The 27,357-nt window shown below is 44.9% G+C and overlaps 1 protein-coding gene and 1 long non-coding RNA gene across 2 annotated transcripts in view; one reads left to right on the top strand and one right to left on the bottom strand.

Annotated features, from left to right (window-relative positions):
- Nucleotides 1-7,884, bottom strand: part of LOC117359988 — a 361,948-nt gene extending 354,064 nt beyond the window's left edge. Inside the window, exon 1 of the long non-coding RNA XR_004539339.1 lies at nucleotides 7,826-7,884. This is a non-coding gene — a long non-coding RNA (uncharacterized LOC117359988). The remainder of the gene's footprint in view (nucleotides 1-7,825) is intronic.
- ADAMTS18 (ADAM metallopeptidase with thrombospondin type 1 motif 18) overlaps nucleotides 1-27,357 on the top strand; it is a 182,249-nt gene that overhangs the window by 123,368 nt on the left and 31,524 nt on the right. The window contains exons 13-17 of the mRNA XM_033943503.1: nucleotides 1,396-1,519; nucleotides 3,868-4,112; nucleotides 19,014-19,134; nucleotides 24,074-24,200; nucleotides 26,088-26,292. Coding sequence (XP_033799394.1) covers nucleotides 1,396-1,519; nucleotides 3,868-4,112; nucleotides 19,014-19,134; nucleotides 24,074-24,200; nucleotides 26,088-26,292 — 822 coding nt within the window. The remainder of the gene's footprint in view (nucleotides 1-1,395; nucleotides 1,520-3,867; nucleotides 4,113-19,013; nucleotides 19,135-24,073; nucleotides 24,201-26,087; nucleotides 26,293-27,357) is intronic.

The following is a 27,357-nucleotide window of genomic DNA, read 5'->3' on the forward strand; positions in this document are numbered from 1 at the left end:
GCACTTTGGAAACTTCGCACCATAAAAAAATACTTCAATGACACTTCCTTCCGCCTTCTTGTACAATCCTCCATCCTTAGCATTCTAGATTATTGCAACATCATATACCTTAACGCCACGAAGAAAACAACCAGGAGACTAAAAATAATCCAGAATACCGCCGTGCGCCTCATCTTTGGCCTAAAGAAATGGGAACACGTCTCCCCATTCTACCACCAACTCCACTGGCTGCCTTTCGAGTCTAGAGTCCTTTACAAATTCGCATGCTTCTGTTACAGGGCTGTAAACGGTTCCTCGCCAAGCTACATCAACCCTCACTTCAACCTCTACCGCACCAACAAGAAATCCCGTCGTATTCAGTTGTTCGCCTTCCCCTCACCCAAACTTTGTCACTTCAAAAGATTCCTTGACAGAACTTTCGCCTTCCAAGCAGCTAAGCTGAACCCATGGCTAGCACAAATGATACTAGAGGCCCCCACTTACCTCGGGTTCAGAAAATCACTTAAAACTTACCTATTCAGCAAACAAGACCCGAATTGTTCCCCCCCCTGACAATAACTCCCCCCCTCCCCAACCCGGCCCCCTCATGAGGCCTCCCCCTTTTTCCCCACTTTCCTCATCCTCTGTCTAGTTCAAATAAAGCTGATAAATAATTGAAATTCTGTTACTCTGTAATTCTAATAACAAATCTGTAATTCTGACAAATAATTGTAAATCTGCCTGTCTATGCAGACCCTAATCTAACTCGATGTAAACCGCCTTGAAACTATTATTATATAAAATTTTTTTTACAGAAATGCTTTGGACCCGCGCGCTATACGCGTATGCGTGTTATACACGTATGCGCGTTATATGCGTGAAAATACGGTATATCTCCCCTCGCTGCCCAACCACACTGAGGGTACTCCATTTAAATTATATTTATTGTATCCATGTTATTTAGCATTGTGTTCACAGTTTTTTGGTCATTTAGTCGCCACTCTTAGAACCTTGTGATCTATTCTGCTTCTTGGTGGGTTTCTTTCTTGTTTCTCTGGCAGATTTTTGGAGTATTTGTGTTTCGCAATTTTACAAACGGCACTGTTTTCTAGGTGGCCACCGATACTGGCGCTTTTTGTAAAATCCAGCCCTAAGTGCTATTCTATTAATGTTTATAGAATAGTGCCTAGTGCTGAGATCCATGCATTAGATAGCTGCCCTGCATATTTAATGGCTAATCTACCATTTTTTTAAAATAATAAAATAACTCGTGTTGATTTAAATAATCTATTTCAAGAGGGTCAATCCCCCAACTGTACGGAGCGGGATTGTTCTGATGCCATATGAGGCTGAGTTGCACGTTGCATTGAAGATGTCTCCCATCTTAGGTGACTATTATCTCGTTTTTGATTGCAGCTGGTCGGTTGTGACCATGCGCTTGGCTCCAAAGCTGTTTGGGATGCTTGTGGAGTCTGCCAAGGGGATAACTCGACATGCAAGTTTTATAAAGGTCAATATCTGAATCACCACACATCTAACGGTAAGAAAAAGCTTAGGATCCTCTTTCCGTCACAAGGTCATCTTGAAAGAAAGAGGAGAGAATCAAAACAAACCTTACATGATCTTCACGCTTTAAGCAGAGGCTAAAGGGGTGTAAATTAGCTGGTTCAGCAGGTACGAAACCGGGCTGATTTTAAGGCGGCCGCTCATAATGGCACCATTTAGAGCAGTGGTCTCAAACTCAAACCCTTTGCGGGGCCACATTTTGGATTTGTAGGTACTTGGAGGGCCTCAGAAAAAAATAGTTAATGTCTTATTAAAGAAATGACAGTTTTGCATGAGGTAAAACTCTTTTTAGTTTATAAATCTTTCTTTTTGGTTAAGTCTTAATAATAACATTGTCATTTGTAGCTAAAGAGACATATGATCAAGAAACTGTTTTATTTTACTTTTGTGATTATGATAAACATGCCAAGGGCCTCAAAATAGTACCTGGCGGGCCACATGTGGCCCCCGGGCCGCGAGTTTGAGACCACTGGTTTAGAGAATCTGAGCCTTAGGGCTTAATTCTATATATGACACCCAAAAAGTGCTATTCTGTAAACCACACTTACAGTTAGGTGCAATATATAGAATAGTGCTTAAGCCCAGGAAACAAGACTAAGGGCTCCTTTTACGAAGGTGCGCTAGCATTTTCAGCGCACGCACCGGATTAGCGCGCGATATAGCGCACGCTAGCCGAAAAACTACCGCCTGCTCAAGAGGAGGCGGTAGCAGCTAGTGCGCAGGGTATTTTCGCACACGCTATTCCGCGCGTTAAGGACCTTACGCGCCTTCATAAAAGGAGCCCTAAAAGTAGGCACAGCCATTTGCACCAACAAAAATGTGTTGCAAATGGTCACACCTAAATTTAGGCAAGGGGACCCTGTGCCACATTCTGTAATTCTGTAATTACATGCGTAATTTAAAGGAACGCCTGATCCACCCCCCCACCCCACACACATTTCTCCACCCCCGTTTTTTGTCTCACATCTAAAATTGAGGTACAGATCCAATGCCTAAATTTATGAATGTAACTCTTAAATTGATTCTAATTAATGCCAATAATTGCTTGTTAAAATGCCAGTTATCATTGCTAATTAGCTTGTTATTCCATTAAATTGTGTATGCAACTTGGGTACGCAGCCAAAATTGTCAGTGTAATTTTTGGGTGTTTTTTTTATAGAATTAGGGGGTTAGTCCTCATTCCAGAAGGGACTAAAAACATCTCTGTCCTGAAAGATCCTTGTTGAGGTTATACAAACGAACGAGCACATTTAGGATTTATTGATCAGATGCAATTGATCAGCCCTCCACTGGAGGAATTAAGAGTTATCCGCCTCCCCTTAATCCCAAACCAGCAAGATTAACAGGTCATTGCTATACGATGGGAGGGATGTTATTGAGCGAGAGTACCCAGGAAAGGGACTTGGGGGTAATAGTGGACAAGACAATGAAGCCGTCGACATAGTGCGCAGCGGCCGCTAAGAGAGCGAATAGAATGCTAGGTATAATCAAGAAGGATATTACAACCAGAATGAAAGAAGTTATCCTGCCGTTGTATCGGGCGATGGTGCGTCCGCATCTGGAGTACTGCGTCCAATATTGGTCGCCGTACCTTAAGAAGGATATGGCGATACTCGAGAGGGTTCAGAGGAGAGCGACATACTTGATAAAGAGTATGGAGAACCTTTCATACACTGAGAGACTGGAGAAACTGGGGCTCTTTTCCCTGGAGAAGAGGAGAATTAGAGGGGATATGATAGAGACTTACAAGATCATGAAGGGCATAGAGAAAGTCGAGAGGGGCAGATTCTTCAAACTTTTGAAAACTACAAGAACGAGAGGGCATTCGGAAAAGTTGAAAGAGAACAGATTCAAAACCAATGCTAGGAAGTTTTTCTTCACCCAACGGGGTGGTGGACACCTGGAATGCACTTCAGAGGGTGTGATAGGACAGAGTACGGTATTAGGGTTCAAGAAGGGATTGGACAATTTTCTGGAGGAAAAGGGGATATAGGGGTATAGATAGAGGACTACTACACAGGTCCTGGACCTGTCGGGCCGCCGCGCGAGCGGACTGCTGGGCACGATGGACCTCCATGTTCTTATGTTGTGACAGTATCATGAACATAACTAAGATAAAGATAACCAGTTATATTCCAGCATTCTAAGAACCTATTCTGTACACATTATTTTTTAAATGGATGTCCCTTTCCTTGTATTTTAGAACAGGCTGTATAATGGCAGGTTTTGTTCTAAAAATAACAGGTGAAAATTGAGGCACACTAACCTATGTTTCTGTTTCTACAGCCAATCTAAAATGGTGCTGAATATTTTCTCTTTTAGGATATTACCCAGCAGTCACCATCCCTGCAGGCGCACGTAGCATTAACATCCGTGAGCTTCACATCTCTACCAGCTATCTTGCAGTTCGCAATATGAATAATAAATATTATCTAACGGGAGACTGGACAATTGGCTGGCCTGGAAAGTTTTCCTTTGCTGGGACAGTGTTTGATTACCAGCGCTCTTTTAACCATCCTGAAAGCCTATATTCAATGGGGCCAACAAATGAGACACTGGTCTTTGAGGTAAGCGGTCATCTGCTTAAGCCACTCCTGCTGGCTATTACAGAACAAGTAATAACTGCTTTAAAGGGGAATTCGTCAAGGGGCGCTAACTCCATTTGTGCACGCTAACGGCTAGATTCACTAAGCCCACCGCCCGATTCACTAACCTCTGAGCCAATCATCCTCCGATCTGATCCCCGCATGCAAATGAGGGGGAACGGCATGCAAAGTAGGAAGGATGCGATTCACAAAACAATTTCAGGAACAGCGACTGGGCTGGTCGATCCAAAAAGAAGCGACTGCTGAGGACCAGTCGCTTGTGCAGAAACCCTGCTTTCTGCCCCGATTTTCCTTCTCCTGTTCTCTGCCCCGTTTCTCTTGCTCTCTGCCCCGACTCCATGGTTTAAACCCGTGGTGCAGCCCCGCTTTCAACCGGGCTTGTGAAAGTTTCCAGCTCTGTGTTTAAAAAAAAAAAAAAAAAAGAGTTTCCAGCTCTTCCTTCGCGGTGAGCATGCGCAGACCATCTACAGGCAAAGAAGATGGTCTGCGCATGCATCAGGATCGCTCTCCAGCAATCTGTGCGGTCGGTGGGGGGCGTGCCTCTGATCGCCCCCATTTGCATGAGGACGCATGGAGAATTTGTCGGCCTGCCACAGATCGGACACGATCGGGCAGGTTAGTGAATCTATGCCTATATGCTAAAATGCCCATAAGAATATAATGGGCGTTTTAGCCCTTAGCACTCTAAATGCATTAGCATGCGTTAACAGAATTAGCACCTCTTGATGAATTTCCCCCTTAGCTCTGTATCAGAGGAAAAGTTATCAAGAGGCATAGAAACATAGGGCCAGATTCACTAAACTGCCCGATCGGGCCCAATCTGGGCAGGTCCGACGATTTCACAAAAGACAAATATGCAGATGAGCGTGATCGGAGGAACACCCCCATCTGCCTGCCCGGATCGCTGGTGTGCGATCCCCGCGCATGCACAGACCATCTGCTTTCCCTGCAGATGGTCTGCGCATGCGTTTTGTGTCCTTTTTTATTTTTTTTTTCGGGCCCAATCTCCTGCTCCTATCTCCGCCGGCAGCAGCCTCTTCCCAGTGGCAGCCTCTTCCCTCCTTTCCTGCAGTGCAAGCCCGCGGGTTTAAAGCAGGGCTGCACTGCAGCGTGCAGCCCCGCTTTAAACAGTGGGCTCACACTGCAGAGAAGGCTGCTAATACTGATTTCTGCTAGATGAAGCATAATTGGAAGTCAGGGAGCCAATAGGCACTGCTCTCCTGGAACAGGCAGCGAGATCAGGGCAGAAGAGAGCAGGGCAGAGTGCAGGGAGGCAATGGAACAGGAGAGTTGGTAGAGAGGTGTGCGAATGGTCCCCAGCAGTCGCTTTAGGAATTGATCGGCCAGCCCAGTCGGATTGAAAATTTTGGTTTGTGAATTGTTGCCTTCCCTACTTTTGAATGTCCCTCCCCTCATTTGCATTTGCGGATCGGAGGATGGTCGGCAGAGAGGTAAGTGAATCGGGCCGGAGGGGAATTTGGTCGCTAAGGGGTCGCAAACCGATCGGTACACGATCGGTTTGCTTTGTGAATCTAGCCCATAGAAACATGATGGCAGATAAAGGCCATCTGCAGCGTCCACTATCTCCTCCTCTCTCTATTGGCTAAGGCTCTTAACATTTGCATCTCCTCTTCCTATAGGCTAAGGCTCTTTACACCTGCATTGTGAGGTCATAGAGCTTTATGGTTATAGGAATACAGGAACCTGACAGCAGATAATGGCCAAATGACCCATCCAGTCTGCCCATCCATAGCATCAACTGACTCTTCTCCCTAAGAGATCCCATGTGCCTGTCCCATGCATTCTTGAATTCAGACACAGTCTTTGTCTCCACCACCTCTACCGGGAGCCTTTTCCACACATCTACCACCCTTTCTGTAAAGAAGTATTTTCATAGATTACTCCTGAGCCTGTTACCATTTAACCACATTCTATGCCTTCTCACTCCAGAGTTTCTTTTCAATTGAAAGAGATATTTGCATTTGCCCCCTGATCAAGCCTTGAACTGTCGTCTAGTGAGCCCCCATTTTCCCCTGTGGGCATGTTTGCTCTCTTTGTATGAATGTGACCTTCTTTCCTGTCCACCAATGGAGTTCTTTTCCTCACTGTAATCTTAGATTGCAAAACCCTTGGTCCTGCAAGTCAGTTTAAATGGTACAGTAAGCGTCAAACTCACAAATTAATAAATAAATAGCTCTCACTCATGCTTCAGATTTACCCTTTTGTTTGTTTTATCTATCTGTATCTTAGTGAGTAAGCTTCTTATCAGGGAGTAGAACCAGCAACCTTTTGGTCTAGAACAGTGGTGGGCAACCACGATCCTTGCGGGCAAACAATGCTGTTGGGTTCTCAAGATTTCTAGAATAAATTTGCTTGAGATTGAGTTGCATGCACTGCTCCCATTATATGCACATCAATCTTCGTACATATTCTTTGTGGAGATTGTAAAGACCTGACTGGATCGTGACCTGCGAGGACTGTGGTCGCCCATTCCTAGTCTAGAGACAGCATCTGTGCCAGTCAGCCAATTGGAATCCCTTCTGTTGTATAGGCTGTAAGTTCTCTTATCTATCCTTGCTTGCAGTTATCTCTCTGTACTAGAGGGTGTTAATCATATTTGTTTTAGTTCAAACTGTTCATTAGAGTTCTTAGTAGAGAGTTGCGCGGGGACAGAAATCCCACCCGTCCCCACCCGTCCCCGCCAAAATCCCACCCATCCCCACCCGTCCCCGTGAGGAATCCCTCCGTCCCCACCCGTCCCCGTGAGGAATCCCTCCGTCCCCACCCGTCCCCGCGAGGAATCCCCTCCGTCCCCACCCGTCCCCGCGAGGAATCCCCTCCGTCCCCACCCGTCCCCGCGAGGAATCCCCTCCGTCACCATCCTTCCCTATAAACTTCAGAAATAGTTATTTTATTTAATTATGCTACTGAATTAAAGGCTCTGGTAGAGACCCATTTACAAATAAGCAAAGAGACTATTAATTTGGAAATATTAATTGGGAAGAATACATACTTTGTAAATGGGTTTCTACCAGAACCTCTAATGTAAATATAAAATATAAATACTCAGCTGATGAGAACCCACAAACTGTCAGCTGAGGACTTCCTTTGCAGTTGGCCTGGGGTCCCTTTTGCCAAGCTTGGCAGGCAGCAGTAGCGTCCCTGAGTCACAGATGCTGGCACCTCAGTGGCTCATGGATGCTGCCAGCGACTGCTGCGCTTGGTGGAGGGGAGTTCTGACCATCTCTAGAGGAGGTCCTCTGCTGGCGGTGCTTGGGGATCCCCACCAGTCACAGCAAGGGCCAACAAGTACTTCAACACTGTAGAAATAAAACCAGAAATGCATTTCCTTTTCTTTTGAACACAAAACAAAGATATCTGCCATATACATTTCCCAAGGCAGATGACTCTATGCAATGTCACCTCGGTAACAAAATACAAAAATAGACAAATACACCCCCTCCCTTTTTACTAAACCACAATAGTAGGTTTTAGCACAGGGAGTTACGCTGAATGCCTCGCGCTGCTCTCAATGCTCATAGGCTCCCTGCGCTAAAAAACAATATTGCGGTTTAGTAAAAGGGAGCCATAGTGCAAAATATAGACAGCATATATAAATTCTCAAAACAGACACATTTTGATCACTAAATTGAAAATAAAATCATTTTTCCTACCTTTGCTGTTTGGTGATTTCATGAGTCTCTGGTTGCACTTTCTTCTTCTGACTGTGCATCCAATCTTTCTTCCTTTCTTTCAGCCTCCTGTATGTTTCCTCTCCTCCAGACCTCATTCTCTCCCCCAACTTTTTCTTTCTGTCTCCCTGTTCCCCCTTCTTTCTGTCTCTCTGTCTGCCCCCTTTCTTTCTTTCTCCGTGCCCTCCCCCAAGCCACTCGGTTTGCTGCCACCGCCATCGGGGAATAGTCCCCAAGCCACCGCTGTCCCAAGCTTTCCCTGCAGAAGCGTCGCGCTGACCAGCATTCCGCTCCCTGACGTCAATTCTGACGTAGGAGAGGAAGTTCCGGGCCAACAAGGCATTTCTCCTCATTCCATCCAGCCTGAGCCCCATCTCTCCTTGATCCAGCATTTCCCTTCTGTGTCTGTCAGCCTTCTTTGTGTCCATCTCACCTATATCCCTATCTCACCACTTTTTCAGAATCTTCATTTGTCTCTGTCCTTGTCTTTACCCCATATTCACCATTTGCCCTTTCAATGTCTTTATCTCCCCCCCCCACACACACTTTTTCAGCATTACTTCTATGTCTCTATTTCACCTCCTCTTCATGTCCCCTCTGTATCTCTATCCTTATTCAGAAGGTCCTGCTTACCCTTTCTCTTCTTTGTGTCACTATCTCCATTTTCAGCTTTCCCCCTTTTTCCTTTGTTAATGCACCCTGTAGCCAGAATCTTTCCACCCTCTCTCCACTCCTGCCCAGCCCAGTATGAAATATTTCCTTTTGTTTCTCTCCCCTCTCTCTTCTCCTCCCTCACCCACGAGTCCTGCATCTGGCCCTCTCCCTTCTACCTGCACCTGGCAACACCCCCCTGCTCCGCGGCTCTCTTAAGCAACTCGTCAGCAGCGGTGATCAAGACAAGCTGCCGACATCGAGGCCTTCCCTCTACGAGTCCCACCTTTGTGGAAAAAGGAAGTTGAAACAAGCGGGACTCGCAGAGGGTACGCCCCGACGTCAGAAGCTGCTGCTGAGTTGCCGAAGAGAGCCGCAGGTAGAAGGGAGAGGGAGATAGGAAGGCTGTAGAAGCTCCGGAGCATGACACCGAACCCGGCCAGGATGATTTCTTTTTCAGGCTGCTGCTGCCGCTGCCATCCCCCACCCGAAATGACAAAAAACAGCCTAATGCCCGCGTCGGGAAATAGCCATGTTGAGCAGTGAGCTCAGCACGTACACAGATGAAAGCCTTGCTTGCTGATTGGTCCGGCGGCACGGTGGGGCGGGGCCGCCGGACCAATCAGCAAGCAAGGCTTTCATCTGTGTACGTGCTGAGCTCACTGCTCAACATGGCTATTTCCCGACGCGACGCCAGACTTGCATCGCCAGAATTTAGGTAGGTTGTTTTCATCCCCGTGGGAGTCCCGTGGGCAAGGGGGCGTCCCCGTGGGAGTCCCGTGGGTCAGGGGGGCATCCCCGTGGGAGTCCCGTGGGCCAGGGGGCGTCCCCGTGGGAGTCCCGTGGGCCAGGGGGGGAACCCGCGGGATCCCCGCGATCCCCGTTCCCGTGCAGACCTCTAGTTCTTAGGAACAGCAAACAATTGGATAACCTCAAGCTCACACCCTTCTCTGAAGCTTAAAAGAAGAAGCAAGAGATCAGTTGAAAAGAGTCATTATTTATTTATTTTAAAAATTTATGAATCACTGAATGGAGTAGAACGGGTACAAGTGGATCGATTTTTCACTCCATCAAAAATTACAAAGACTAGAGCAGTGTTTTTCAACCTTTTTACTCCTATGGACCGGCAGAAATAAAAGAATTATTCTGTGGACCGGCATCGGTCCCTGTACAGGTGGTTGAAGAACACGGGGCTAAGTCGTGGGCCAGACCCCGCCCATCTCTACCCAATCTCCACCCAGACCCCGCCCCTATAATAGTACTAATTGCACCTTGCACGTCCCGTGCCTCATCTGGAAGCCTTCCCTCTGACGTTGCAACGTCAGAGAGAAGGCTTCTGGTTCAAGCGCAGGATGCCCGTAGGAGCCACTGCCTGTGGCTTTGTGCACTGAATCAGTTAGGGAGCTGGCTCGAAGATAATGCCGCATCGATTGCACCGTGGACCGGCGGTTGAAGAACACTGTTTTGGGCCTGATGCACGTGCTGGCCCTGTGGACCGGCAGGAAATTTCTGTGGACCGGCACTGGTCCATGGACTGGTGGTTGAAGAACACTGGACTAGGGGACACCCGATGAAGTTACAGGGAAATACTTTTAAAACCAATAGGAGGAAGTTTTTTTCACTCAGAGAATAGAGGTTGTGGTACGAGTGGATATCGTAGCTGGTTTTAAGAAAGGTTTAGACAATTTCTTGGAGGAAAAGTCCATAGTCTGTTATTGAGAAAGACATGGGGGAAGCCACTAATTGCCCTGGATCGCTAGCAAGGAATGTTGCTATTCTTTAGGATTCTAAAATCTTGTTGCTCTTTGGGATTCCGTATGGATTGTTGCTACTCTTTGGGTTTTGGCCAGGTACTAGTGACCTGGATTGGCCACTGTGAGAATGGGCTACTGGGCTTGATGGACCATGGGTCTGACCCAGTAAGTCAGTCTCCCCCACAAAATTCCTTAATACAGAATTATTCAAATCTAAAACAAATAATAACCACAGAGTTAGAGAAAGGCGTCCACAAACAACTGTGTTTTTAACAAGTTCTTGAAAGACCTACGATCTTTGCATAATCTCATTGCGCCTGGAATTGAATTCCAGCGATTCTTACCGGCAATTGAAAAAATTAATTTTCTAGATTTTACCTAGCGAATCCCATTTTCTTTTAAACTGATCAGCGGCATCCACCCCCCCCTCAGATCTCAAACATCTTGCAGGTTGATAGACTTCCCACAAGTTTTGAAAGCACGTAGGAGCAGAGGAATACAATATTTGATGACCAACTGACAGAGCTTTAGTTCTTAATAAGATGTTGGACAATCAGCTGCCAAAGTATCAACCTGGTATTGCCAGAAACATAATTAAGGGGTCCTTTTACTAAAGCGCAGTAATCGATTTAGCGCTCACTAAATGCTAAGGCACCCATTGTATTCTATGAGCACTTTAAGCATTTAGTGCGTGTTAATCTTTAGCGCGCACTAAATCGGTTAGTGCGCCTTAGTAAAATGACCCCTAATACATCTAAAAAATTGGAACATTGGTGACAATCAGTTACTGTACAGTGGTGCCTTGGTTTATGAGCATAATTCGTTCCAGAAGCATGCTCGTAATCCAAAGTACTCGTATATCAAAGCAACTTTCCTCATAGGCCATAATGGCAACGCTGACAACTGGGAGGAAGTGGCGAGGAGTGGCCCAGGGGTGTGTACCTGTCGGGTGTCAAGTGCCAGGTGCTGCAGTTTGTAGGTGGCCAGATGCATGCAGCCATCGGGGTCCTTGTACAGTTGTAGGTAGCGCCGCCTCAAGGAGACGCCTCCTCCGTCCGCCAGCCAGCCCTTCGTCCCACGCTGGAGAACCCCTGAGCCCACGCAGCCGAGCGCCGTCCCACATAACACGCACAACATCGATAATTGACGTTGTGCGTGATCATATGCAACGTGCAGGTGGGAGGGCGCTCGGCTGCGTGGGCTCAGGGGTTCTCCAACATGGTGCGGAAGGCACCCGGCATGGAAGGCTGGCTGGCGGAGGGTAGAGGCATCCCCCTGAAGCGGCGCTGCCTGCAGCTGTAAGTGCTCGTTTATCGGGGCGGCGCTCGGTTTGTAAGACAAAAGTTTGCTGAATGTTTTGCTCGGCTTGTAAAACACTCCCAAACTAAGGTTTGACTGTATGCCTTGAAAGAGCCTTGAAAGAGCCGAGTTCTCCTTTTCTCATGAGATAATGCCTTTGGTAGTGAAGGCGTCATCCTGAGATAATTGTAATGCATGCTCTCTTCTGGTTCAGCATGCTTCAATATCAGCACAGGCAGTTATTTTAGTGGGGGAAGGTAGCATCACAATTTAGATTTCAGTGCTCTGTGTTTTAGAAATGAAAATTACATAATTAGGCTTGGCTATAATGGACGCAGACATGTAATTAACTTCATAGTATAAAATATCTAGGAAATATTTATCTGACCATGCAACAATTTTTTTGATTGTTATCCTTATATTAAATTACAGATATTATGTTGATCAATGGTGACGCTGCTTATATAATACTGTATTAAATTACAAAGCAACTCAGACAATTTAAGCTAAATCTTATAATTATGTGAAAAATGTATCTTTGCTCATTTCCCTTAAACTTTTACAGAATTGCTTTTTATTTTCAAGAGTATATAGGGCCTTCTTCGAAATAGATTTTTTTTCCTTAGGCACTGAACGGGGGAAAAGTCCATTTGACTAAGGCCCCTTAACCTCTTATAGTATCGTCTGCTGAATGACACTACAATTTTCTGTGATTAAGGTAACCTTCCACTGTAGTTACTTTAGTTCATTCAAAAGAAAACTGTTTTAGTTCAGATAGAAGGCTGAATGGTACTACAGTGGTACCTTGGATTACGAGCATAATCCGTTCCAGGAGCATGCTCGTAATCCAAAATGCTCGTTTATCAAAGCAAGTTTCTCATAGGAAATAATGGAAACTCGCTTTGATAGGTTCCTCCTCCACGATAACCGGCATTGCCCCCCCCTGCGATCCGGCACCCTCCCCACCGCGATCCTCCCCCTCACGATTCAGCACACCCCCCCCACCGCGATCTGGCACCCCTCCCCCCCGCTGTGATTGGGCACCCCCGCGCCGCTTCTTACCGTCATCTAGGCACCGTCATCGGCATGTCCTGTGCTTGGTGCCGGTGCCCGAAGATCAGCTTACTCTTGTTTTGGGTCTTGAGCATCTGCGCATGCTGAAGGCTTACGAGTTCACGTTCAGAAGAGGAGGCCGATCTTCGGGCAACGGCACCAAGCACTGGACATGCCGGTGCTGGTGCCCAGATGACGGTAAGAAGCGTCGGGGAGGTGCCCAATCGCGGGGGGGGGGGGGGGGTACCTGATCGCGATGGTTGGATGCCCAATCACATCAGGGGGGAGGGTGCCTGATTGCGTCGGGAGTGTGCCGTATCGCGGAGGAAGGGTGCTGTATCGCGGGCGGGGAGGGTGCTGGATCGTGGGGGGGCGCTCGTAAATCGAGCCACGCTCGGTTTCCGAGGCGCCGATTTTGCAAATGTTTTGCTTGTCTTGCAAAACACTCGCAAACCGGTGCACTCGTAAACCGAGGTACCACTGTACTAGGGAAAGGATCCCCTGGTGGTCTCTGAAAAGCATTACATCTTGCAGAGCACATAGGAAGGTGAATGTCTGACATGCTAAAAAGTCACAGTGTACAGTACTTAATAGGGTAATTTTATAAGTATTTTTATAAGCATACTTTACATATATAAAAGGGCACTTAGACATTATCTGTCAGATATTCAAGAGTTTACCCAGCCATATCCTAACTGGTTAGGTTAGGAGCGGACTGGGGACAGAGCATTGATGGAGTGCCTGCTTAGCTGGTTAGTGGCAATTTTCGATCTGCTGTCGAGAAGGCGTAAAACGCGGACCTCGCGGATCTAAACCCGCACGTCCTTAAAAATCCGAGGTCCGTGCCGCCTGTAGTTAGTTTCTGGCTCTGACAGACCTCGGTGACAATTTAGCGCTGACGGATCCGTCTCAGCGTAGGGAGGGAAAAGTATTAGGATCCGTCAGCGCTACAATGTCACCGAGGTCTGTCAGAGCCCATTTACTGGGGCTGCAGGAAACCAGTTTAAAGGATTCATTTTGGAGCTGCTCCAGCACTAGCACTAGTCTCTGGCTCTGACAGACCTCGGTGACATTGTAGCGCTGACGGATCCTAATACTTTTCCCTCCCTATGCTGAGATGGATCCGTCAGCACTAAATTGTCACCGAGGTCTGTCAGAGCCAGAAACTAACTACAGGCGGCACGGACCTCAGGTTCTTACGGACGTGCGGGTTTAGATCCGCGAGGTCCGTCAGGTCCTTGAGGTCCGCGTTTTACCCCTTCCCTCTGCTGTCTAAATATCCACATAAAGTGAGGTTAGGAAAAAGTCTGTCCTAAAAGGCTGAAGTAACCAGCACCTGGTCTGAACATCGGCTGGTGCCTGGATAGAGCATTCCACAATTTCAGACCAGCAATCGAAAACATTGTAGCCTTTGCCGCAGCATTACGCGCTCCTCGTTCCCTGGTTGCTGTCAGCTTCATTTCTCCCTCTGACCTCAACGCCCTTCCTGGTTGATAGAGCTCCCCAAAAGTTTGAAAACATGCAGGGGCTAATCTGTACAAAGCGTACATATAATTATGCTTATTCGACTTCATTTTAGATAGGGAAATTGGAATCAAGACATCCAGCTCACGTTGTGTCAAGTTCTAGTGGAATTTTAGAAAAAGATCTGCCGAGGTGGAGTTTTTTATGAAATGTGTGCAAGAATGCACGTAGATACCGGATACTTGAGGCAGGAACAATCATTATACAACTGTCAAAAGTCTAAAACGTCAATAGTAACGTAGTAGCATAGTAGATGACGGCAGATAAAGACCCGAATGGTCCATCCAGTCTGCCCAACCTGATTCAATTTAATTTTTGTAAAAATTTTTTTCTTCTTAGCTATTTCTGGGCAAGAATCCAAAGCTCTACCCGGTACTAGACTAGGCGGTATACACAACTAAGGGCTCCTTTTACAAAGCCGCGTTAGTGATGCTGCCGCAGTACATGCAGCGAAGCCCATAGGAATTTAATGTTTCATGGCTTTGTAAAAGGGGCCCTAGGTGTTGACACTTCCATGTGTAACTTGGTATTTCAGAACCTAGACATACAAATGCCGTCACATAGACATTATGCCTGCCGTTTTGGAAACCTGCATAAGAACATAAGAATAGCCTTACTGGGTCAGACCAATGGTCCATCAAGCCCAGTAGCTGGTTCTCACAGTGGCCAATCCAAGTCTCTAGTTCCTGGCCAAAACACACGGAGTAGCAACATTCCAGCATCTCAAAGAATAGCAAGAGCAACATTCCAGAGCTGAGATTGTGATGTCATAATGCCTCATTCCACAGTGCCTCAGAGCCAACCTCATTAGTGATGTTACAATGGCTTGATTGTCCTATACTTGGCACAGATAAAAACAGCCATACTGGGTCAGACCAATGGTCCATCTAGCCCAGTAGCCTGTTCTCACGGTGGCCAATCCAGGTCACTAGTACCTGGCCAAAACTCAAGGAGTAACAATATTCCATGCTACCGATTCAGGGCAAGCAGTGGCTTCTCCCATGTCTTTCTCAATAACAGACTACGAATAGATATTAGGGGAGTCAATATTCAGACGGCAGTGGTCAGCATTTTTTGGTTTCCATTGGCAGTATCCTTGGATATTCAATGCCAGGAAATGTCTGGGCACTGGCATTGAAAATCTAGTTAAATACAGCTAGATAACATTTGGTTAAGTGCAATTTTCAGAATTTGCTTTATGCTGTCCTATTTATCTGTTAAGTGCTGAATATTAGCACTTAACCAGATAAGTGCCGACTCCGCTCCTGGACTGCCCATAAAATAGCCAGTTTCAGCCCAGATGCTAACCAAGTATATTCTGTGGCTCTCTTAGGTTCAGTGCCACCAAATATAGGCAGATAGCCATGGGCCTCTCCTGGCCATTTAAATTGCTTTGAATGTTGAACCCCTAGGATACTAAGAAGACAACCTCCCCTAACCCCCTCCTGCAGAGTGCTTCCCAAAATAAACACTGTAAATCCTGAAGCTGATCTTTGTATGCTTGTGTTGCTCCTACCGAATCAACAATTCTTTGCCAAGTTCACTTACTGCAGATTTGCTTGCTCTCTATAACTGGGGTATTCTTCATTTATTTGATATTAGAGAATGACACGGTGACAGAATAGTGTAGTTACTTACCTGTAACGTAGGTTCTCCGCTGTTCCCTTTCCTCACAGATAACTGTGGGAAACCATCCCATGTCATTCTTTAGTATCTATCTCAACCTCGGTGCTTTTACACCAGCATTCTTCAATGCAAGGCCTGACTGAGAGTCAGTGGCTGTCCTTATTCATTCTCTGATTATGTGAGCCAAGTATAGGATAATGAAGTCATTGTGACATCACTGATGAGATTTGCTTATAGGCATTGGTAGAATGAGGCATTACGGCATCACAATCTCAGCTCTGGAATGTTGCTACTCTTTGGGTTTCTGCCTGGTAATTGGGACCTCGGTTGGCCACTGCTAGAAACACGATACTGGGCTTGATGGACCTTCAGTCTGTACCAGTATGGCAATGCTTATGGTCTTATGTTCTAACCATCCAATATCTTTCTTTAGTGTCTATCTCAACCTCAGTCCTCCTACGCCAGCATTCTTCAATGCAAGGCTTCAGGATTGGTGGCTGTGCCCATTCATACTCTGATTCTTCCCTCTCTCCTTAAAGAATAGCATGGGGATGGTTTCCAGTGGTTATCCGTGGGGGCAGTAACGGTGATGAATTCTGTCACTGTGTCATTCTGTATTCTATATACTCGCACTTGTGTAAATGCTGGTATTTACGTGTATAAATTGAACATAACCCTTTTAAAATAAGGGCAGTTGCACATAGATGTCCCCAGAGAATGGTGCAGAGTAAGACAGTAAGAGGGTAGTCAGGAGGGAGGGGGAAGAGGGGGCAATGCTGGGGGCAAGCTTCTTTATATATCTCAATTATATAGAAATTTTAACCAGTACTTAGCTTTTAGAAATTAGGCAGGGGACAATCATAACATCAACATGGATCACGTTTTGCATTTAAGCTGTAGCAAAGTTAGCCCTCTTTAAATTCACCCCTGTCATCTTCTTGTGTCCTTTGTGAGGTCACTTAACCTTTCATGCCTCAGGAGATAATGGTTACTGCGGATGGGCAGACTGGATGGGCCATTTGGCCTTTATCTGCCGTCATGTTTCTATCTAAGTCTGACTTTGGATGTTTCCTGCTAGACGTCCAAAGTCAGATGCGGAATTATGGCCATTTTTGAAACTGACAAAACCGCTTGACATCCAAAATTTATTTTTGAAAATCGCCTACTTAGAGGTCTTGATCATCAGGACGTCCAACCTTAGGATCTCAAGATTTGTTCACCATTGTAGACCGCTAAAACATCCAAGTTCTAAGCATCCAAAATCCAGAGCATTTGGATATGGGAGAGGCCAGCATTGTTATGGACCGGCCACACAGACGTACCAACAGAGCAGTGGGGCATCTTAGAGGTCCCTGCTGTGAACTTCACATAAAGGGTGCCAGATGCACATCTCACCATATATCCCTGGTAATTTATGCTGATCCCTCCAAAACTCCTCCAAAACCTACTATACTAATCTGTCTACCACCCCAATAGCCATTCTGACTGCAGGTGGCACCTATATAGCAATATGACAGTGTTTTGATGGGTTTTGGTGGCCTCACACTTTCCACCAGGCTTATGGGCCTGAGTCCTCCTCTCTATGTTTCACTAGTCCACCAACTAGGCTACTTAAGACACCTGTGTGCAGCTCTACTAGGCTTTCCCATATCGGATACTGCTGTTCCAGAGACAGGTATGTACTATTTCATTCAGATCTTTGTGGGGTAAGAGGGGTTAGTGACCAAGTTCAAGTTCAATTTTATTTGATAAATCGCCTATAAACAGAGTTTTCTAAGCGATGTACAGTTTAAAACATCTAATGAGTGAACAAGCAGTCATAAAACAAATTTTAACACATTTTAAAAACAATAATATATATAACAAACATTATTAAAACTTAAGAGGTTCATGACTAACTAGATACACTAGGAAAGAGAGGGCAAAGTTACAATTTTCTTAATCTAAGAAGGAAGAGACAAAAAGGGTAAAAAACATTTAAGGACGGGGCAAAAAAGCAACAAATAATTAGATCATTAGTTAATAAAAGCATCATTGAATAAAAAGGATTTTAAGAGTTTTTTAAATGAGATGAGGTCCTTTTCTTTTCTAATATAGAGTGGCAGAGCGTTCCAAGTTTCAGGAGCTAAAACGGAAAACATCTCATTTCTTCTTGTACCCACTATTTTCAAAGAGGGGACCGACAATAGTTCTTGAGATAGTGACCGAAGAGATCGGGGAGAATGATGAGGAATAATCATTCTGGAAATGAATTGTGGTTCATTAAATAACAGAGCTTTAAAGACTAAGAGCGCTATTTTAAAGGTGATTCGGTGATTAATAGGCAACCAATGGGATTTAATCAGTAAAGGAGTTACATGGTCGTATTTTTTTGCTTTATGGATTAATTTTATTGCGGTGTTTTGAATTATTTGAAGTCTCTTCTTTTCTTTTTGTGGCACATTGAACAGCAAAGAGTTGCAGTAGTCTAGTTTTGAAATTATCATAGAATGAATAAGTATGTTAATAGATTTGGGCTCTAAAAATGAGGAAACGGATCGTATGAGACGGAGTTTGTAGAAGCAGGATTTAACAATTTGGTTAATGTGGTTATGAAAATTTAGGTCGGCGTCAAGAATCACGCCTAAAATTTTTAAGGATGATACTGATTCTATTGGAGAGTTGTCGAGTAAGAACGAGGATATTGGAGTAATATCTTTTTTCCAAGTAAAAAACATTGTTTGAGATTTCTGTATGTTTAATGATAATTTATTGGAACTATGTCTAGTTTACTGTTAATTGTTTTGATTGACCACTGGGAGAGAGTGTGTGTGGGGTGGGCGGTTATAACCTAATCCCTCCAGCAGTCATCTGGTCAGTTTGGGCACTTTTTGGGTAGTTCGATGCTTTTAAAACAATTCTAGCTCAGAAGCTCCATCCCGGATGTCTTGGAAAAGATTTGATGGTTACTTCAAGACGTCCAAGCCTAAGCATGCCCAAAGCCCACCCAGAAAATGCCTCCAACACCCCTGCCCCCTTTATTTTTAGATGCACAGCAGCTTAGATGCCTAACAAGATGTCCAGGAAAATGGTTTCGAAAATTGGAACTTGGATGTCCTGATACAAAGGATGTCCAAGTGCCAATTTATGTCGCTTTTGGGACGTCTTAATGTTTTGAAAATGCCCCTACGTATCAGAAAGGTAAAAGAATAAATGGGTCTATCTGAATTTGCAACATAAAGGGATGTGTTCATCTTAATTAATCTTCTAATTCCTACTTTTAGATGCTGCTGCAAGGGAAGAATCTTGGATTGGCTTGGGAGTACACCTTACCCAAAGTCATGGATCGGCATCAGTACACCTGGGTAACAGTCCACACAGAATGCTCGGCCTCGTGTGCTGGTGGTAGGGTATTTGAATTTTATTTCTATATTTTTCTTAAAATCTGTGTGTAATACAGTCAAACCTCGGTTTGCGAGTAATGCGGTTTGTGAGCGTTTTCCAAGACGAGCAAAACATTCTTGCAAATCACGCCTTGCAAACTGAGCGTTGACTCGATTTGTGAGCCCCCACCCCCGAGAACCGGCATCGCGAATCCCCACCCCTGAGAACCAGTGTCGCCCGCCCAAACCCAAACCGCGATCTGGCACCGGCATGCAGCACCAACTCACAGGACGTGCCGGTGCCGGAAGAGCCTGCCGCTTATCTCTGCTGGGCTGGACCTTGAGCATCATCACATACTCAAGGCCTTCTGGCTCTTGTTATTTCTGAGATTCTAATGAGATTCTCGGAGAGAGCGGAAGCCAGAAGGCCTTGAGCATGTGCAGATGCTCAAGGCCCAGCCCAGCAGAGATCAGCGGCAAGCGGCGGCTCTTCCGGCACTGGCACGTCCTATGGGTTGGTGCTGCATGCTGGTGCCCGATCGCGGTAAGGGTTTGGGCGGGCGGGCGAAGTCAGTTTTCGGGGGTGGGGGCTTGCGGGCAGGAGGTGATGCCGCTCCTCAGGGGGGTGGAAACGGGCCAGTGGTCTCGGGGGTGGAGGTGGAGTCTTTTTGGGATGGGGTGTGGTGGGTTGAAAGCGAGCAGTGCCTGTGGTCTCGTGGGAGTGGGGGGGGTGTCTGTTTTTGGGATGTGGAACCAATCATCCGAATTTCCCTTAATTCCTATGGGGAAACTCGCTTTGATATACGAGCATTTTGATTTACGAGCATGCTTCTGGAACGAATTATGCTCGAAAACCAAAGTTCCACTGTATTGTTAATAATAATAATAATAATAAAAAATAACAGTTTATATACCGCAATACCGTTAAGTTCTTTGCGGTTTACAATAGATTAAGCGAGGTACAAATTGATTGAATTTAAGAGGGGGGGAAGAGGAGAGTTAATAGGACCGGAAATGCGTTGTTGAGGAGAAAGAGATTAATAGGACAGAGGAATCACTATGGAGGAGAAAGAAGATGAGTGGGTCAGTTGTCTAGATACTATAGGAATAGTTGAGTTTTTAGACGTTTTCTGAATTCCTCATAAGTAGTGGGCGAAAGCGGTTGATCTAGGTCTTTACCCCACAATGCTGCTTGATGTGAAAGAAGGTGTTCATGGTGTTTTTTCAGTTTACAACCTCTAACTGGGGGGGAAACGAAGTAGGAATGAGAGCTTCTCTTGTGTCTGTTGGCAGAGAAGGAGAAAAGGTCAATTATGTATTTAGGGGCAAGTACGTTTAGCGCTTTAAAGCAGAAGCAGGCGAATTTAAACTTTATGCGTGCTTCCATCGGTAGCCAATTACATTACATTACATTACATTAGGGATTTCTATTCCGCCATTACCTTGCGGTTCAAGGCGGATTACAAAAGGTTAATTTAAAAAAGACAGAATTACAATGATTAGCCAGAGAGGTAAGTTGTAGATCTTAAGAGCATTTAGAGGTCTTGTTGTTATTGCTGTTTCAGGAATTTCTTGAAAAGTGTGGTTTTTATTTCTTTTCTGAACGTCCTATAGTCTGGGGTGGTCATCAGAAGGTTGGAGATCTGGTTGTCCAGCCTTGCGGCTTGAGTGGCTAGGAGGCCGTCGTGTAGTTTTGTTCTTTTTACTTCTTTGATTGGGGGGGGTATGAATGGGGAGTGCGTTTTTCTGTGTCTGGTACTGGGTGCTTGGATGAGGCGATTGTTCAGGTATGATGGGCTGTCTCCGTGTAGGGTTTTAAATAGTATGCAGTAGAATTTAAATTGGATTCTTTCCTGGATTGGGAGCCAATGTGAGTTGATGAAGGCTTCAGTGATGTGGTCGTGTTTTCTCAATGAGTAGATGAGTCTCAAAGCTGTATTTTGGATTGTTTGGAGTTGTTTAATCATGGTTACAGGGCAAGGAAGGAAGAGGATGTTGCAGTAGTCCAATATACCTAGTATTAGGGATTGTACTATAAGTTGGAATTGTGTTCTTTCAAAGAATTTTCGGACTTGTCTCAGGTTTCTCATGATTGCGAATGATTTTTGAATTGTTTTATTTATTTGCGGTTGCATTGTGCAGCATCTGTCTATGGTCATGCCTAGTAGTTTTATGGTGGTTTGGATGTGATATTTGGTTGCGTTTATGTCTAGGATGGTTGTGGTTTGGATCTTGTCATTTTCTAGGAGGATGAACTGCTGGTAGTAGGGTGATACATGATCGAATTTCTTTAGTCTGAAGATTAATCTGACCGCTGCATTTTGCATTAGTTGTACACGTCGCATATTGTTGTGTTTGGTGAGATGTTTCTTGCAGCCCCTGCTTATTAAAACAATGTTCTCATCAGTCAGTTCTATGATTCCAGATTAACCTTAATTTTTTAATTATTAGACTAGTTTAATTGCCCAGGGGCAGTAGCGTAGGAAGGGGGGGGTTTCCATCCCGGGCGCTGTCTTGCTAAGATCGAAGACACCCATCCTCCTCTTCATACCACCCAGCCCCCTGCTCCTTCCCCCCCACCCCACTGTTGTGCATTCCCCGCTTCCCTACCCCTACACCTCTGTAACGTTCCTGGTGCGAGCAGCAACCCCCAACCTGCTGTTGGCCCAGCATCGGTTCTTCCTCTGATGTCACTTCCTGGACTTGCACCTAGGAAGTGACATCAGAGGAAGAGCCAATGCTGGGGCGACAGCAGTTTGGGGGGGGCTGCTGTTTGTACCAGGAACGTTACAGAGATAAAGGGGAAGGGAAGTGGTGCGAGGCAGGAGGGGAAGGGGAAGGAGCGTGTGGAGGTGGTGGGGGGCAGGGGAGAGGCACCACCTCCCTGGGTGCCTCTCACCCTCGCTATGCCACTGCCCAAGGGCAAGTCCTGCATACTGCCATGCAGTAGATCTGAGCTGAATTCATAGGCTAGGGACTTGTTTCCTAGTCTGTAGAGAACTACCTGACTCAAAATTGCCTGGGGGTAATTCTATAACCAGGTACTTACAATTAGGCATCCAGAAGACACACAGTAGGTGCCTAACTTTCCTTTATAGAATACTGATGTAACTGAGTATGTACATGGCAAAACCAAGAATACTGTGGAGAAGATGTTTTTTATTACAGTCATTTAATCCACATAATGTAATGTTTATTACCCCAAAAATGGGGACTATGGACCCAACACGGTCCATGTTTCGATGATCCTGTCTTCCTCAGGGGTTCCAAAACAAAGTGGATCAAATGCTAAAAACGGTCCTGCTTACAGTAGTTGAGTTTGACTTCACCGCGCAGAGTTCTTAAGCAGGACCGTTTTTAGTGTTTAATCCACTTTGTTTTGGGACCCCTGAGGGAAGACAGGATCATCGAAACACGGACCGTGTTGGGTCCATAGTCCCCATTATTGGGGTAATAAACATTACATTATGTGGATTAAATGACTGTAATAAAAAGCCTGCATCTTGAACATCTTCTCCACAGTGTTAAACTAAACTAAAACTTAGTTTTATAGACCGAGTCATCAACCAAGAGGAGCTCGACTCGGTTTACAATAATGTAAAACATAATACAAAAATTTGACAAGAAAAAGTAGACTGAAATAGTTAATTTCCAAAATGTTTAGCAAACAAAACAGTTTTCAGAACTTTCCGGAAGAAAGCAAAAGAACCTAAACTTCTTAATGTAAGCGGTAAAGCATTCCAGAATTCGGTTAATTCTTGGTTTTGGTTGTTCTTCGGCTCTGTGGAGTACCAAGGATCAATTTTTGTTTGTTTATGTACATGGCAAAACATTTTGGCATTGGGATTTACCACGGCCATAGAGCTGGTGTAAATGTGAGTGATTAAGTGTGGTAGAGGCACAACTTATAAGCTATGCCTTTTTCTTACCCATGCACCTCCCCTCTTTGCAAATAGGTAAGACTCCCTCTTTGCAAATATGCAAATATGCAGACTCCCTCTTTGCAAATAGGTACTATGTGCATATATACTACTACTGGTTATTTCTATAGCGCTACTAGACATACGCAGCGGTGTACAGTATTCCCCCGAATTTCACGGAGGTTCCGTTCGAAGAACCCCCGAGAATTAAAAAAAACCCGTGAATACAGTTTTTCGCCTGTCAAGAGGCAGGAGAGGGCAGCTGGAGTGCCGGCCGGTGAAGAAAATCACTCGTGGTCTGCTCCGACCGCCTCTTCCTGTAGTAAAGTTGGGCTGCACCAATCAGAAGCTGCTTTGACACGCAACTCCTGATTGGTGTAGCCCCACTTTACTACAGGAAGAGGCGGTCGGAGCAGACCGCGAATGAGTGAGTCTGTGAACTGTGAATTCGTGGGGGAACATCGTACATCAAAACACAGAAGAGACAGTCCCTGCTCAAAAGGAATTTAATCGGCTTAATATAAGGAGGCTATAGGAAGGAAAATCTGTTAAAGAATGAAAGACTGTCCTTATCCAATCATTCTGTAGATTTAATAGGAATTAGTTTGCAAAGGGTTTTGCCTAGTGGTATAGTAAGAGAAGGGGCGGGGTGGGGGTGGGCAGACCCCCCTGGGCTCCATCTTGATAGGGGCACCAGCACCTCTCTGCCCTCCCCCCTCCCTTCTCCTCCTTACCTCTTTAAATCTTCTCCAGAGGGGGCAGCTTTTCTGGCCTGCTGCTGGTGCCGGCCTGGCTTCCCTCTGAAATCACTTCCATGTTACCGAGCCAAGAAGTGACATCAGAGGGAAAGCAAATGCTGGGGTGAGCAACAGGCCAGAGAAACTGCTCGCACTGACAAAGATTTAAAGAGGTACGGGGAAGGGGGGGGGAGCAAATATGGATGGGAAAGGAGGGGGATGGGGAGGGGGGGCGTACTTGAATTCCATGCGGCTACGTGCTGGTTAATCTGAACTATTCTATTATTTTGCCATTCTTTCTCAGGTCATATGACAACAAAACCAATCTGCTTGCAAGATCAACTTACTCGAGTGAATTCTTCATTCTGTGGTCCAAGAGCAAAACACGTGCCTGATATTAAAACCTGCAATACTGATCCCTGCCCAGCCTAGTAAGCGCTAAACTCCTTACTTTTTAATTATATGTTACGCCCGTTGGCAAGTGATCTAACATCAGAAATGCATCATAGCACTGTGGACAAATTTATATATTAGAAGACAAATTACATGTTTATTCCAGAGTACATGCCAATTCATCTTCATAAAAATACATCTTTCATTCAGCAGCTAAAACTGAGTGCAGAATTAAGATGTGCTTGCATTTGAAAATAAGGAAATGTCTGGGAGGCCTGGGGAGGAGCAAAGGCGGCACAAGGGGACTTTTATTTATTAATTATTTAATTTAAGCTGTTGTAGCAACAGGAAAGAGGTAACAGACATTTTCAGTTGGATTTGGTTTTAGTTTTTATCATTTTTTCCCCCCATTTCTTTTACTTTAGAGAAATGAAACAAGACCCAAAATGAAAATAAATGAAAAAGAAAAGCATTTGAAAAGTACACATTGTGGTCCTTTTATTAAGGCGTGTGTTAAATGCTAACGCATTCATTATAGTCTATGGACGCATTAGCGTTTAACGCGCACTAAAATGGCTAGCGCTCCTTAGTAAAAGGACCCCATGGTGACACCATGGTGAGTAACCCAGGGCCAGCCCAAGGATATCTGATGCACCCCTCCCCCCACCTATTCTAGTATCTGTCCTACTCTTTTGTAGTTCTGCATTACCACATTCCTCCCCCCTGCTATACCCTCCTAGGTGACAAGCATCTCCCTTTTCCCTTCCTATCCCTTTAGGGGAGGGGCGGGTCTACAACTGAATACCTCCGTCTAAGCACACTGAGAGCCTATTTTATGGCAGCTTCTGAGTATTCAGATTCTGTTACGAGGGGGGCTGAAAGGTTCTCAGTCCAACCAAGAAGAGAATGATGTGGCGATGGTTCAATCAATGATCTGAAACAATGTCAAAATACAAAATGTGGAAGGGCCACAAATAAAATGAGAGCAGGAGTCCAAAATCAAGCCACTTTCTTAAAAAAAAGAATGAGGCAGCAAAATCAAGATAGAATGGATATACTAGGGACTCAACATGGTCCGTGTTTCGGTAACATATACCTTCCTCAGGAGTCCTTAGGAAAATAAAAACACATAGGTTGTATAATGTAATTTAATATGAAAGCTAAAATATGTGTAACATATCCCCCCCCCCCTTTTTACAAAACCGTAGTGCAGTTTTTAGCGCTGACCGTGGCGATAACAGCTCTAATGCTCATAGGAACTCTATGAGCGTCAGAGCTGTTACCGCCACCGCTGGCTCTAAAAACTGGGCTATACTTTTGTAAAAGGGGGGAGGGGGATAGTAAGGTGAGATATTAATGTATGTGCAAATAAATAGTGCATTGTGTGAGAAGACATGAATCATGCTGAAAAAAGTGAATAATATATTGACCAAATATTTAAGTTATGAAGTGTAAATCTAAAATTTCAATAGGGATATAAATTGAATTGCTAACTAGAATTAAAGACTTTGTTGTGAGGTAAAAAAAAACTTATACAAGTTGTGAAGTGTAAATCTAAATGAGAGGGCGCCAGGGATTCTCCCTCACTTATGCTTCTATTACACCAGTGGACAGCAGAGGTGCTGTTCATTGAGGTGTCATTTAGGCTAGCTTCCAGCAGGTGGCGATAACCTTCTACAGACAGAGGGATGGATTTCAGGAGGGAAGAGCATATCTGTTCCAGAGTGGAGTCTAAGAGGAGAGGTCCCCTGGGAGAGCAGAGGCCCCAAAGCTATCTGAAAATAATAGGCTTAAAACCCCCCAAAACATTCTCTGGGAGCTGATTCAACAGAGTTGGTCCAGCAATTGACTACAAATTTTCTCAAAAGTTACACTGGATATCTGGCAAACATAAACATAAAAGATAAATATATTTCAATTTTCAGTTGGTCAACAGGTGAATGGAGCCCCTGCAGTGTATCTTGTGGTGAAGGACAACAAACACGCCTTATTCAGTGTGCCCAGAAAAAATCTTTCCAGAGAGAAGAAATAGTTAATCGTTCTCTTTGTCCAGTGAGCACACTACCCCAAGTGCAAGGGTGTAAATCTCAAGACTGTCCACCTGAATGGAGCACTGGACCTTGGTCTCAGGTAATGAAGAAAAATGAGTCTTTCATATTAAATATTCTCTGGATAAACCTGATGCTTTTGAACTATGATGAATTTGACCAGTAGTAATTGCTATTAGGCTTCATCCCATTTCTTTTCTCAGTCCCTATTATTGTAATATTTTATATTTAGGGGCTTATAAAAAAAATACTCAAAAAATTAAGATTAATCCAGAACACTGCGGTTCGCCTTAGCTTTGGTCTAAAGAAATGGGAACACATTACCCCTTACTATCAAAAACTTCACTGGTTGCCAGTGGAGTCTAGAATTCTGTTCAGATTTTCCTGCATTAGTTACAAAGCAGTTTTTGGGATGCTACCTAATTATCTTGTCTCCTAGTTTTCCATGAATAGTTCTAACAGGAGTACTCCGTCTTTTAAATCACAGAACTTTATCATTCCAGGCCGCTAAACTGAATACATGGCTTGGAAGTTTAATACTTGAGACTACTTCCTATCTTGACTTTAGAAAATCACTAAAAACACACCTGTTTGATATGTTTTCCTCTTAGTCAAGTTACCATCAAATTTATTATGACTTTTAACAGCTTTTTATTTTACTAATTGAGCTACTGTCTTAACTTTTATCGATTTTACCTAATGTATCCTTTTTACTGATTGTTTTTATCTTGTATCAGATACAAATTGTTTATCTTGTATTTTATATATTGGCTGTATGTTACCCTTTGTTGTGAACTGCTTCAAACTTTTTGGTATAGCGGTATACAAGAAATAAATTATTATTATATAACAATATAAAACATTTCGGCAAAGAGTAATAGTCGAGGCTGGAAGCTGTGGCGTACCAAGGGGGTGGGGGGCGGTCTGCGCTGGGTGCAGCCGTAGGGGGGGTGCACAGCTGGCCCGGTCCCTATCACGCTCTCTCCCTCCTTACTGCTGCCCTCCTTCGTGGCGCTTTCACCCCAGTCTGGTCCGACAAACCTCCCTGCCCTGTGCCGGCGATGTCTAAACTGTCTTCTTATGGCAGCTGCAGTGTTGTAGTTGCATATGGCTGCCATAAAGGTCGTCTTTGATGCAACCAGAAGTT

The sequence above is a fragment of the Geotrypetes seraphini genome, chromosome 4, assembly GCF_902459505.1.
Source record: "Geotrypetes seraphini chromosome 4, aGeoSer1.1, whole genome shotgun sequence".
Lineage (NCBI taxonomy): Eukaryota > Metazoa > Chordata > Amphibia > Gymnophiona > Dermophiidae > Geotrypetes > Geotrypetes seraphini.